Below are 13108 nucleotides of genomic sequence, written 5' to 3'. Positions count from 1 at the left end.
AACGAGAACCAACTTCGCTCCTTGCTGGACATCACCATCCAGTTCAGCAGGGATATCGGCATGCAGTTGGGTTTGGAAAAATGTGTAAAAACAATCGTTCGGGGAAAACACACCGGCAACGAAGGATACAGCCAGAATAACATCCGAATTGAGGGTATGGATTCGGACGACGTGTATAAATACCTCGGCAAGTGCTGGGGGAATTTGAGCGGCGTTTGAATCTTGTCTTTAAAACTGAGCTGTACGGGAAAAACAAAATCATGGCAATCAACACCTTCGGCATTCCCGTGCTTCCATATACTTTCGGTGTGATACAGTGGAGTAGTACGGATTTAGAATCTGTTAATGGACGGGTAAGGGTAGTTCTTGCAAACAACAACATGCAGAATATAGCTACCGAAAAATTGAGGATTATTATCCCACGCCATCAGGGTGAAAGCCCCCCAAGTACCCCCTACTTGATTCAAAAACATTGCACTACAATTAAGTGCATTCTCCTTTGAACTTGAGAACCAGAGAATGGGATCCCATGTCGAATGTTACTTCAGTCCATCGGAAGGTCGGCATGTAGAAGGAGAAACCCATTCACTGAAGTCATATAAACAAGTCGGAATACCGGAAGCTCGTGCTTCGGGTATAAAGGTTTTGTGTTCATCTTATCTAAGAAATTTCAATGCACATTTTTCTACCCGTATACAGCTACAAAACTACGAGACATACATACATATTACAGCCGTAGATGTTACGCTCACCCTAAACAAACAAACTGCCTATTTTCGAACACTGTACACATATAGGCACGTATATAAATTGATCGTACCCATATTTCCGATTTACTTCTTATATCTATCTGATACATCTGGGAGAACACTTAATACCAGATGCAAAGCTGAAACTTCTGGAAGTGGGGAACATACTAAAGTTCCTAACGGTTACTGGCCTGCTTGAGATACTATGATCAACAGGTACACTATAACCAGTAAAAGGGGCACAATAGTTCTTCAAGGACGCGGTGCGACTTTCCCTTAACAAAATAATAATATATCTATCTGAATTAGACTCTACCCGCAAAGTTCATTAGCACGCATATACTATATACCTATACACACACATGTCTCGGAATAATTGATATTCATATACAAATGATTAAAGAACTAAAACCAAATAATTCTTTTCCACCCAATTCATACGAACTTACTTCGTTGTGGTATTGACGAATTGTTATGTATTGATGACGTCATGCAGGTTGTAGAGTGCATGAAATTCACAAAAAATTGTAAAGTTTTACCCCCTATAACTTTGTTAATAATAGTTGGATTTTCTTCAAACTTGTGCATTATGTTCTTCATTATACGCATGCCAAATTTTGTACTTCTGGGATGAACATAAGAGGGGTGCCGGGTAAATTTCTAAAATGTGGAAATATACTATTACTAACTTTATTAGTCCAGATATCGGAACCGGATGTATTTTGAGGCCTAGATTTCGTAGAGATGCACTACTGAGATTTTTTTCAGATTTTTCGGTTGGATAGGTTCTGAGAACGAGACTTGTTACACTTTTTGGGGGTCATATTTTGAGCCCTCACTCCCCTATGTTTCACCCAATGTCAAATATGGAACCAGTTTCAAAAAGTACTAATTGAGACCTTTCATTTGATACCCCACATGGCTACATTATATGAAAAAAAAATTTGCACCCTCCTTTCACATGTATGGGGAGCCCCCCTTAAACTTAACACAAAATGGCGTCAGTTGCTGCATGTAAAGGGAACGGCAGATCACATACTCCTACCAATTTGTGTGACAATCGGTTTAGCCGTTTCCGAATAAATCGGCTGTGACAGACAGACAGACGGACAGACAGACAGACAGACAGACAGACAGACGGACAGACAGACATCGAATCGATTCTAATAAGGTTTTGTTTCACACAAAACCTTAAAAATGTGTTGCTGCCTGGCATTGACATCGAAGCCTCCAACAAACGGTTGACTAAGGGTGTTCTTTTCTATGAGACCGTAGAATTCCTTATTTCAATTCAGGATGCTTCGCTCCCAACAAAAAATTATAAACGGGACATTCTTCACGACTTCTCAGTCAACAACTCCAGTTGTAGGTTATGCAACTGTGAAGAGGAGACCATCCATCTGCGTGCAGGATATTAAGCAATAATGAGTATACCAATCGTCATAAGTCCGACTGCAAGATTGTCCATCAAAACCTTACGTTGAAGTATAGCCTACCATCCTTATTATAAGTATACTCCGTAGAGAATCGTGGAAAATAATTGGGCCAAACTACTGTGGGATCACATTATTGTCACCGACCACAGCGTTAATCTCAATAGACCCGATCTAGTTCTGCTTCTCAAGGAAGAACGAGCGTGTTTCATAATCGATGTAGCCGTACCGTTGAATTGGAACACTGTTGAAAAACAGTACGAAAAAATCCGAAACTACGGTCCTTTGGCGGACGATATGAGGCAGACTTGGAGATAAAGATCGAAGTGATCCCAGTGGTAATTTCAGCGACGGGATTAGTCCCGCAGAACTTACATAAAGCGCTGAAAATGCTCGATCTTAGGGCTGAACTATACATGGAGATGCAAAAAGCGGTTATCCTTGCAACCTGTGCTATAGTCCGAAGAGTCCTGTCCGGTAACAATCTGACCTAATGGGTTTCAGTCTTGATCCGCACTGTCTTCGATATAAGATCCATGTCTCTGTAGTGTAGAACCACCGCGTTATTGGCTTAAATGTTTGCGACAATCGGGATGTAGCAATACATTTTCGCATGGTCGCACAAACTTTGCGTTAAAACGCATCATCGCTGTGATGCGGGCCTTTGGATGTTGCCTTCAGCCCATCCTTAGGTTGGTCGCCCCTCGGTCCGGTTGGGCGGGAAGAGGGTCCGTGGGCTTTTTTTTAACTATATATATATACATATGTATGCTTTTGCGCATGAAATATCGGTACGATCAATTTATAGACGTGTATATATATACAGTATTCGGAAATAGGCAGTTTGTTTAGGGTGAGGATAATATCTATGTCTGTAATATGTACGTATGTCTTGCAGTTTGGAAAATTATGAAGGATTATCTTGGATCTGTAGCTATATACGGATAGAAAAATATGCGTTGAGAAGCTTCTTACATACGATGAACACAACACCTTTATATTCGAAGCCCGAGCTTCCGGTATTTTTGTTTAGAAATTGACTTAGAACCCCTTTAAATGTATCCTAGAATCATTGTGCCGTAATATAGGCTATACTACAGAACATGATACTACCAATTTTGGTGGAAATTGTGGTTTTACTAAGAAAGGAATAATAGGTCAAAGTGGTCTCTTTTTTGCAAATATATTGTATTTCAAGGTTTTGGATGTCAATATCATACTAAGGTGAATATTGTGGCAAACTGAATGCATGTTCATAAACATTACGAGCTAGGGGCAAACGCCAGTTCAAATATTCTTATATAAGAGATATACAAAACCGTTCATACCTGTAGCGTTCAGCTTCTGGTTTCCCAACTTGTTTTTAACTTGTGCATCCAAGATCATTTCTACTGCGTTTTAGATTGGATTTCTCTTAAGTTTTATTACCAACAAAGACTCCAAACTTTCATGGAAGCCTTCCTCTGTCTTCTTCTTTTTCTTCAGCCTTTGTCCCGTTCACAAGCGGGGTCGGCTCGTCATGATAGGCTTCGCCATTTGGCTCTATCGAATGCCTGATCTGGGTGCAATCTCGAGGCTTTCAAATCCCCATCCAGCGTATCAAGCCACCGTTGCTTAGGTCGGCCGTTTGGTCGTTTACCATCGACTTCGATGTTCAGACCAATCTTTGCAAGTGAATTCTCATTTGCACGAATTGCGTGACCATATCATCGAAGACGCCTCTCTCGCAACTTTTCCACGATCGGTGCAACCCCATAACGATCGCGGATATCCTCATTTCGGATGTGATCCTCATTTCTAGTGTGACGCCACTAGTCCAACGTAGCATCTTCGTCTCCATTACCGCAAGACGTCGTTCATTGTCTTTTATGGTCGGCCAACACTCAGAACCATAGAGAGCGACTGGACGGACAACATTGCGGTAAATTTTAGATTTGAGACGTTCGTTGATACGTCGATCACAAAGGACACCAGTTGTGGAACGCCACTTCATCCAGGTTGCGTTAATGCGTGAAGCAATTTCTCCATTAGCTGATAGCGTTGACCCGAGGTATTTAAATCGCTCAGTTCTAGGCAGATCACTGCCGCTGACAGTGATTGTGCCTGTTTCATGGGTATCGGTCGTCAAAAATTCAATTTTGTTTAAATTCAATCTGAGACCATGTTGCATGAGGCGATCATTCCATTTTTGAACAAGTTGCTCGAGATCATTTTTGCTATCAGATGCTAGGAAAACATCATCTGCATAAAGCAGTGTGTAGGGCGCCGGACGTTGGATATCCCGTGTGACGGTGTCCATAACAAGGACAAAGAGGAGTGGGGAGAGGGCACTTCCATGATGAACTCCAACAGAGACACGAAGCGGTTTTGATACACCCGCCATACTTCGAACTTTACTTTTCGGTTCGTGGTAGAGCAATTGAACCCAGCGCACGAGTTCTTCTGGCACGAAGTGTTGTCGTAAAGCATACCAGATGAGTTCGTGTGGTACACGGTCAAACGCTTTCTCTAGATCCAGAAAGGCAATGTAAAGAGGGCGATCCTTCTCACAGTGTTTCTCCATGAGTAACCGCGCAGCGTGTATTGCGTCAGTAGTTCCGCAGTTCTTGACAAATCCGGCTTGATTCACGGTTATTTCAACGATTTCGCGAATACGGTTGTCAAGAATGCGTTCAAAAATCTTCATGGTATGGGAAAGTAATCAGATCGGACGGTAATTTGAACATTCTGCTGGGCTACCTTTCTTTTTCCATATTGGAACAGTGGTACTTTCTTGCCAGTCAGATGGTGTTCTTCCTTCCTGAATAACCCGGTTAAAGAATTCACTGAGCCACAGTGTTGGGTCCCAGCTCTTCGCTTTCCAAAGCTCAGATGCAATGTCATCAGGTCCTGTTGCTTTTCCCGATTTCATTTGTTTTATTGCCTCCTCGACTTCGGTTGCGCTGACTGGTGGAACTGCTCCAAATATCGGCAATGATTGTGGAAGTGAAGGATGAGCAAATTGTTCAGTTGAAATCTGCTCGAAGTATTCTCGCCATCTATCCGTTTCGGCTCGACGGTTGGTAAGCAAAGTACCGTTCTTGTCATTAACACAACAGAAGTGTTCGATATCCTGTGTGCGTTCATCACGGCTTTTAGCAAGTCGATGCAGATCTCTCTCGCCATCCCGAGTGTCCAGTTTATCGTAAAGATTTTTGAAATGGTTCGCTCGGGTGACAGCGACCGCTTTCTTTGCTTCCCGGTTGGCGTTCTTATAAATTTGCCAATTAGCAGGCGTTTTATCGTCGAGAAATTTGTGGTAGAGACGTTTCTTTTCACGGACCTTCATTTCAACATCATCATTCCAAAGCCAAGTATCTCGGTTGATGTACTTACCCGGCTTGGTGACCCCGAAGGTTGCAGAGGCCGCTTTGTGGGTCGTGTCTTTCATTTGGTTCCATGATTCTTCCACATTCGTAATGGTTGGCAATCGTATGAGTGAGACCGTTTCTTCTTTCTTCTCACCAAATCGCCACCATTTAATGCGCGGCGAGCCAGTGCGTTCCTCACGCCGTTTTATCGGTGGCTTAATTCGCAGGACAGCAATCAACGGCCGATGTTGAGGTGCGATGGTCTCATAGGGAACGACTTTGCAATCAGTGACAGTGGTAAAATGTTGGCGTCTTATGAGAATATAGTCGATTTGCGTTTTATTGCTCCCACTATAAAATGTGGGAAGATGAGACAATCGTTTGATGAACCATGTATTCATTAGTACAGGGTCATGGGTGTCCGCAAAATCTATTATACGCTCCCCACCTTCATTGCGCGCTCCGAACCCCTTTCCCCCATGGCACCTGTTACCGTCTGCCTTTTCACCCACATGACCATTAAGGTCGCCGGCAATGATTATGTAATCGTCAGCAGGCACGTGGCAAGTCTTTTCATCGAGAAGTTGCCAGAAGGCATCTTTCTCGGCATCAGGTCGGCCTGTCTGTGGTGCATACGCGGTGAAGAAGTGAATAGTGCGATCAGCTGATATAATGGTGAGCTTCATCAGCCGATCATCAAATCGTTCGACTTCTTTAATGGCATCACGGAAACCCTCTGAGATGGCAATGCCAACACCATATTGAGTGTGTGGGTTACCAAAATGGAGAAGTTTATAGCCATTTTTACCGCGTTTGCGTTCAATGTCGCAGCTTTTGGAACCAGACCATCGGGTTTCTTGCAGAGCGCAGATGTCAATGCACCTTTTCCGAAGGGTTCTTGCGAGTTCCTCCGTCTTTCCAGTTAGGGTACCAACATTTAGCGTGCAGACACGTATTTGTTTTGTTCGTTGTGTGTGGACTAACTTGCTTACGTCCTGACGCCGTCCATGCGTCAAGAACCCTTGCCCATTTCTCGACAGGACCGGGGCCCGTCCTGCCGCGTCGACTGAGGTGGACGCCCTAGCATTTCTCCGAGGCCTGTGACTTAATCCGATCATCATGTTTGTAACGACATTCTATGCATTTTCTTGGTCGACCTGTCGCGGGGCCTGTCATCAAGAGTGATCAGGTAGGATTTAGAATAGTAGAATAACTCCAACTATACTCTATTTATCTCTTTCCCTGATCTCAGCATTTTATTTTTGTTTTACTGAGGATAGTACAGAGTACGTTGCCTCAAATCATCCTCCTTTACCTCGGCTTGGGACCAGCATACTATGTTAATAGCATGACGGAGTTTGGAAGCCTTCCTCTGTATTATAATTAAATCGAGATGGATTGTGTGGAAAGGGAGGACTTGCTCTGGACGGTCGTGTAATGACTGCTAGACACCTTGCTAATGCTGTTGATATTTCGAAAGGTTTTGTCAATATCATTTTGAAAGATATTTTGGACAGGAAACGTGTAAAATCTCGGCTAATATCACATAACTTAATTTCTTCGAAGAGAGCTTCGAAGATCTGTAAAAAGTGCTTGCTGACTAATTATCATTGGAAATAAGAGTAGGATTTATGCTTACGTCCCGGAAACCAGCGAACAATCCAGTGAATATCGTGCAAAAGGTGAAACCAAACCGAAAAGATCTCGCTAAAGTAAATCAAAAATTAAGGTCATGTTGACAGTTTTCTTTGATTATCGGTTTGTTCTCAATTCAGAATTCCTTCCATATGGTCAAATGGTCAAGAAGGATTATTATTTGAGTGATATGATTCATTTGTATGAAGCTATTCGGGTGTGAATTGTGGGCAGACACACACAACAACTACCAAATTTTGGTTGTTCTCGAAACTCAGAAGAGCACTGCGCGAAAATTGCTTTGGGACCATAGAAGAAATACAAGGTGAACACGCGCTCTGAAAGATCCTGAAGGCGACTTTTATTCTTGTTTGGTTGGTGAAAGTGTATTGTGTCCGAAGATGATTACTTTGAAAGCGGCGAAAAGGATTTCTGAGAAACAAATAAGTACATTTTGAATTAAATATTTTTTGAAAATTTACTTCGATCATCCCCATTGACTTAATCCTGGATCCGTAAAATTTTACAATAGGTTTTAATCTGAAGCATCATACTAGGAAGTTTGGTGGAAATTTTACTATTGCTAGCACAGTTATATTAAGTCAAATTTGCTTCCTTCGGATCAAATTATTACTTGCTAAGATTTGAAATGTCAGTACCACAGTGAATTGAATATCGAATATATTGAACTTATATATACACTATACTAACTTATATTCGCTATGTATAAATGGAAACATTCCAGGTCTTCGATGATTTCCATCACTGCCCAAACAGGTTGCTTTTTCTCTTAGAATGTCGGCTGGCATTCGATGGCGACGCTGTTGATAGTTGCTGCTTCTCTTGTTAGCACCACGACACGTAGCGGCTGCCGCAAAGGCAAAGTACGAGAGGCTAACTAAGACAAGCGCAATTGAGAAGAAACTCGCACACATTATATTTTTGGAAGATATAATTTTTAGGAGGATGGGCATAGTTCCAGCATCTTATTATTTTAATGCAACTATTTTATTTAAAATCACCAACTATTTTTAAAACTAGTGCAAAACGCCGATGTCTTTTCTTTAGTTTTCAATTCGACCTTTGATTGAGACTGACTTTGAGAAGCAATTTTTTAGTAGCTGTTAAAAAATTGTTTTTCATAGTCATGGCCGATTCTTTTCAGATCGTTCACAATTTGCATGTGTTCCTCCCGCAAATAGCTCGCTCAAAGATCATCATCAACGGCGCAACAATCGGTATTCGGTCTAGGCCTCCCTTAATAAGGAACTCCAGACATCCCCGTTTTGCGCCGAGGTCCACCAATTCCATATCTCTGGAAGCTGAATCATCCTCATTCATATGAATTAGATGACCCGCACACCGCAACCCGTTGAGCCGGATTTTATTCACAACCTGACGGTCATGGTATCGCTCATAGATTTCGTCGTTATGTAGGCTACGGAATCGTCCATCCTCATGTAGGCGGACCAAGAGTTCGCAATTTTTCTTGCTAAGAATCTAGCTCTCCGAGGAATACATGAGGACTGGCAAGATCATAGTATTGTGCAGTAAGAGCTTTGACCCTAGGGTGAGACGTTTCGAGCGAAACAGTTTTTGTAACCTGAAATAGGCTCCATTGGCAGCCAACAACTGTGCGCGGATTTCAGCATCATAACTGTTATCGGTTGTGATTTTCGACATTAGATAAGAGAAATTTTCAACGGTCTCCATGTTGTAGTCTCCTATCTTCATTGTTTTCGTTTCACGAATGCGATTCGATGTTGTTCGTTATTTCTTTTAGCGCTCACGTTTCCACCATGTACTTCGTCTTGCCTTCATTAATGTACAGCTCGGATGTTGCGTCGCCTACTCGATGTAGACTGTACATCTCGGGGTGTTCTTCCCATAATGTCAATATCGTCAGCGGAGGCCAGTAGTTGGGTGGACTTGAAGAGGATGGTGCCTCTTGCATTTACGTCTATATCGTGAATCACTTTCTCTAGGGCCAAGTTGAAGAGGACGGATGATAGGGGATCCTCTTGTCTTAGACCATTGTTGAAGTTGAATGGTCTTGAAAGTGATCCTGCTGCTTTTATATGGCCTCACACATCGGTCACGGTCAGCCTAATCAGTCTTATTAATTTCGTCGGGATAGCGAATTCTCTCATGGCCGTGTACAGTTTTACCCCTCCTATGCTGTCAGTGACGACCTTAAAATCGATGAAAAGATGGTGGAACTGATGGCCATATGCCAACTTGCCAATTGCACCCCAGTTTACATTATCAAGTATTCATTTACTCTACCAAAAATAGCTTGAAATTATATTCGAAAAGTTTGAATCAATAGTAAGAAAATTCGATTTTTAATTTTTGTTTAATTTTGCAGGTGTACTCAAAGCAGTTCACTGTGGAAACAAATATACGCAAAATCGAGTGACAAAGGATGTTGTAGCATTTTCTGCACAGGATTTCGCTTATCTTGTGGAAATATTACAGTTAGACCTTCATGAGCCACCCATTTCCCAGTGCGTTCAATGGATTGAAGATGCGAAATTGAATCAATTACGTCGTGAAGGTATACGTTACGCAAGAATACAGCTTTACGACAACGATATTTATTTTCTCCCTAGAAACATTATTCATCAGTTTCGTACAGTAACTGCTGTCACAAGCATAGGTAAATTTTATAACTGGGAAACGAAAAACACATTATGTATTTGCATAAATTTTGGATGTTTTCAGCATGGCATCTTCGATTGCGAGAATATTATCCAGGGCAAGAAGTAATCAACGAAAAAAACAACCCTGTATTAGCAGAACCACCACATTATAAAGAAAAACAAACTATTTTACCTCATCCCATCATTTTAGAAGATAAAAAATCTAATACACCCCATAAACGGTCACATGACGGCAAGCTAAGAAAAGATAAGAAAGAACTCGAGAAACGGCGATCTAGCGAAAGTGGAGCTGAAGATATGCCTAAACAAACAGAAACAAAAACTAATCGGAAAACAGGTGAATTTGTAAAAGAAACAAACAAAGCGTCAGACAATATAAAGAACAGTAAGAAAGCGGCCATTGACTGTGGAAAAAGTAGACAAAAGTCGACCGCACATGAGCTACAAAAGAAAAAAATGGTCGATGAGGCGATTATTGATATGAGAAAATTGGTTCCCGAGCACAAAATTCACAAAAGTAGTAGAAGTCACAGTTCTTCCCACGGTGAGAGAAGAACATCGTCAGGTCATCATAGCCATATTGATAAACAAAAAATAAGAATCAGTGATCATCGTAGTAAGTCTCAGTCGAAACACCGCAAATCCACCTCGTCTGTACTTGAACATACTGCTCCTGGTTGTAGTAAAGCTGTGTCGCAGTCTCCAGGAAAATTGAAGGCTGAATATTCCAAAGAAAGAATTAAGTTCAATGAACAAATTTCCTACAGATTGCCTGAACCATTACCACGAATGCCTACAAATCTATTAACTGAATCAAATTCATCAAGCAATTTAATCCCTATACTGGAAAATAAAGTGTATAGACAAGAGTCATCTCTGAATATAACAACACCACTACAAACCTCGCTTCCACTTTGTGGGATTTTAACATTGGATGTAGAAAATACATTATCATCACCACTTTCGACAACACCACCACATTTTCCGCTACCTCCTCCTGCGATAAATGACCCAATGAGCTCTTCGAATCAAATAACCCAATCAATGGAAGTATATTCTCGATTTGAAAACAATCACCGTCAATCATTGGATTCCAACGCCGATTCTTTAGCAATAAGCACCACGAGTCAAGAACAATCCTCGTTGGTGCATATAGGATCATATCAGCGGAACGCAAGCAAAGATAGTCGATTACTGCCTGGCCCAAATACAAATTGCAATACGTCAGATCCACCTTCACCTGATTTGTTAACGTCAATTATGGCGAGCATGGATAGTACAACAACGGCAAATCGAAATATTTCGGCAACTTATTAAGTTATTGAGTTAAATATGAATTAGTAATATAATTTACTTACAGCACAAGCTTGAGATATACACTTTAATTATATTATGACACAGAACGCAGATTGTGTGCGTGTGTTAATATAAAAAGATCGTAGGCTCATTTTAATGTTAAATTCACATCCATATATTTGCAACCTTATATCAGAATGTAGTCAAATGTGAAGTTCTTCGTAAAAATTTAAATAGAAACTGTTTTATTATTATGAAAATATTAATAAATTATTTTTCTAGTGATAAAAATGGGGATTTTGTAGAGTGCGAAACAGACTAAAGTGTGTCGAAGTAGCTATAATAAAGCAAATAAAAACAAGTATCCGTCGAAAATATATTAATTTCTACTCATGTTTCAATATATATATATATATATTCTAAAGAGATTTTTTATTTCGTTTTGAATTGAACAGTAACGCGTATATATTACAAGATCAAAGTAGAGAAAACATTACCAAATCAAATTTATTACATACACAATTGCGTTTGAATGTGAAAACAAGCTTACAATATGTTTGCAAGAAACAATAAAGTTGCACTTGATAATTGTAATTATAGAATACCAGTAATGCACATAAAATAATATCCTCGATTTACATTCTGTCTAGCACCTATGCCTAACTTTAAAGTGTACAGTATAAGTGAAACGTCAATAAACCAGTTTGAATTGAAAAAATATCGTGGGCTTTATGCATGGTTTTTTTTTTTGGGACAGTATCGCGACAGTATAGTTCCTTCTATATCAAATTACTGAGAATACCGAGATGAATTATTTAACATATTTTTATTTTTATCTGATTAGAATACCGGGAATTCGATGTGTTAGCGATAAATGATGGATGGTAGTGATTAGCAAAATATAATAGGAATGAAAAAGATTCTATGCTGCGGTAGAGACATCAATTCAAGATAGATTTCATGCGCCATAATCTATTTATTCAGGATAGCAAATAAGTTTTCTATAGTATTTCGACATTATTAAGTAATCTGGAATAAACAAAGAAATGTTATGCAATATCGATTGTTATGTCGGTTAATGTTTCGGATGATAGTCGGTAAATTGTAATCAATCCTCTGGCAAGCTGAGAGACACCACTGTTGAATATTGGTCTACTGAAGGTAAATTACCAATTCCTTATAGACTGGATATGTATTCAATAGAAGCGTAATTCGCTTTGGATTCTTTCTAGATATGAATCTTGCTGCTTTCTCCCATATAATAATTTCGAATCGGTCATGATGAAATAAAAATAAAAAATGTATTCGGTTGTTTTTGTACGCAAGGCTGTATTTGATGTTGAAATTGCTCTTTTTAAGCTTTTGTATAAAACGAAGCCCTTTTTAAATTGGTTCAATGTCTGTCTGTCACACTCGATTTACTCAGAAACGGCTGAAAGTATGAAAGGGAGTGTACAACTTTTTCCCACTGAGTGTGGTCATGTCTGGTATCAAATGAAAGTGCACCATCTTTGATACTGAGTAATGAGGGAAATGAGTCCCTTTCGTTCTCAGAACTTATCCAACTCAAAAATCTGAAATGTAAACCCCAAAATGCATACTATTCCGATATCTGCTAAAATAATATATAATAATAATGTAAAAAATATTACCATATTTTAGAAATTTACCCGTATCAGAATAAATGATAATATCTAACATAATTCTGAAAAGGCAACTCAGCTTCTGTTAACATAGTTATAAAAGGTTAATCTAAGACATCATACACGTGTCATTATTTTCATATATATTAAACTCATGAACGGTAACATTTTATCTTTGGGTTTTTAGGGTTTATCAGTTATTGGTATATCAGTATCAATTATACCATTACGCCATTAGGAGGGCGATTAGGCCATATGAAGCAGTCTGGTGGATGTTATTTTCAGTTTTCAGCATCTGGATCCTGTCCGTGGTGTTGATGTCTTATCTCTGGATCTCTT

The 13108-nt window shown here is 40.0% G+C and overlaps 1 protein-coding gene across 1 annotated transcript in view; it reads left to right on the top strand.

Moving 5' to 3' along the window:
* The window catches only part of LOC119649930 (lysine-specific demethylase RSBN1L), a 105383-nt gene extending 93539 nt beyond the window's left edge, over positions 1 to 11844 (top strand). Inside the window, exons 7-8 of the mRNA XM_038052351.1 lie at positions 9536 to 9826; positions 9892 to 11844. Of these exons, the coding sequence (XP_037908279.1) occupies positions 9536 to 9826; positions 9892 to 11147 (1547 nt within the window). The 3' untranslated portion in view covers positions 11148 to 11844. The remainder of the gene's footprint in view (positions 1 to 9535; positions 9827 to 9891) is intronic.
* The last annotated feature ends 1264 nt before the right edge of the window (positions 11845 to 13108 follow it).

Source organism: Hermetia illucens, chromosome 1 (assembly GCF_905115235.1).
Source record: "Hermetia illucens chromosome 1, iHerIll2.2.curated.20191125, whole genome shotgun sequence".
In the NCBI taxonomy this organism is placed as follows: Eukaryota; Metazoa; Arthropoda; class Insecta; order Diptera; family Stratiomyidae; genus Hermetia; species Hermetia illucens.
This window is presented reverse-complemented; position numbering and strand designations above follow the sequence as displayed.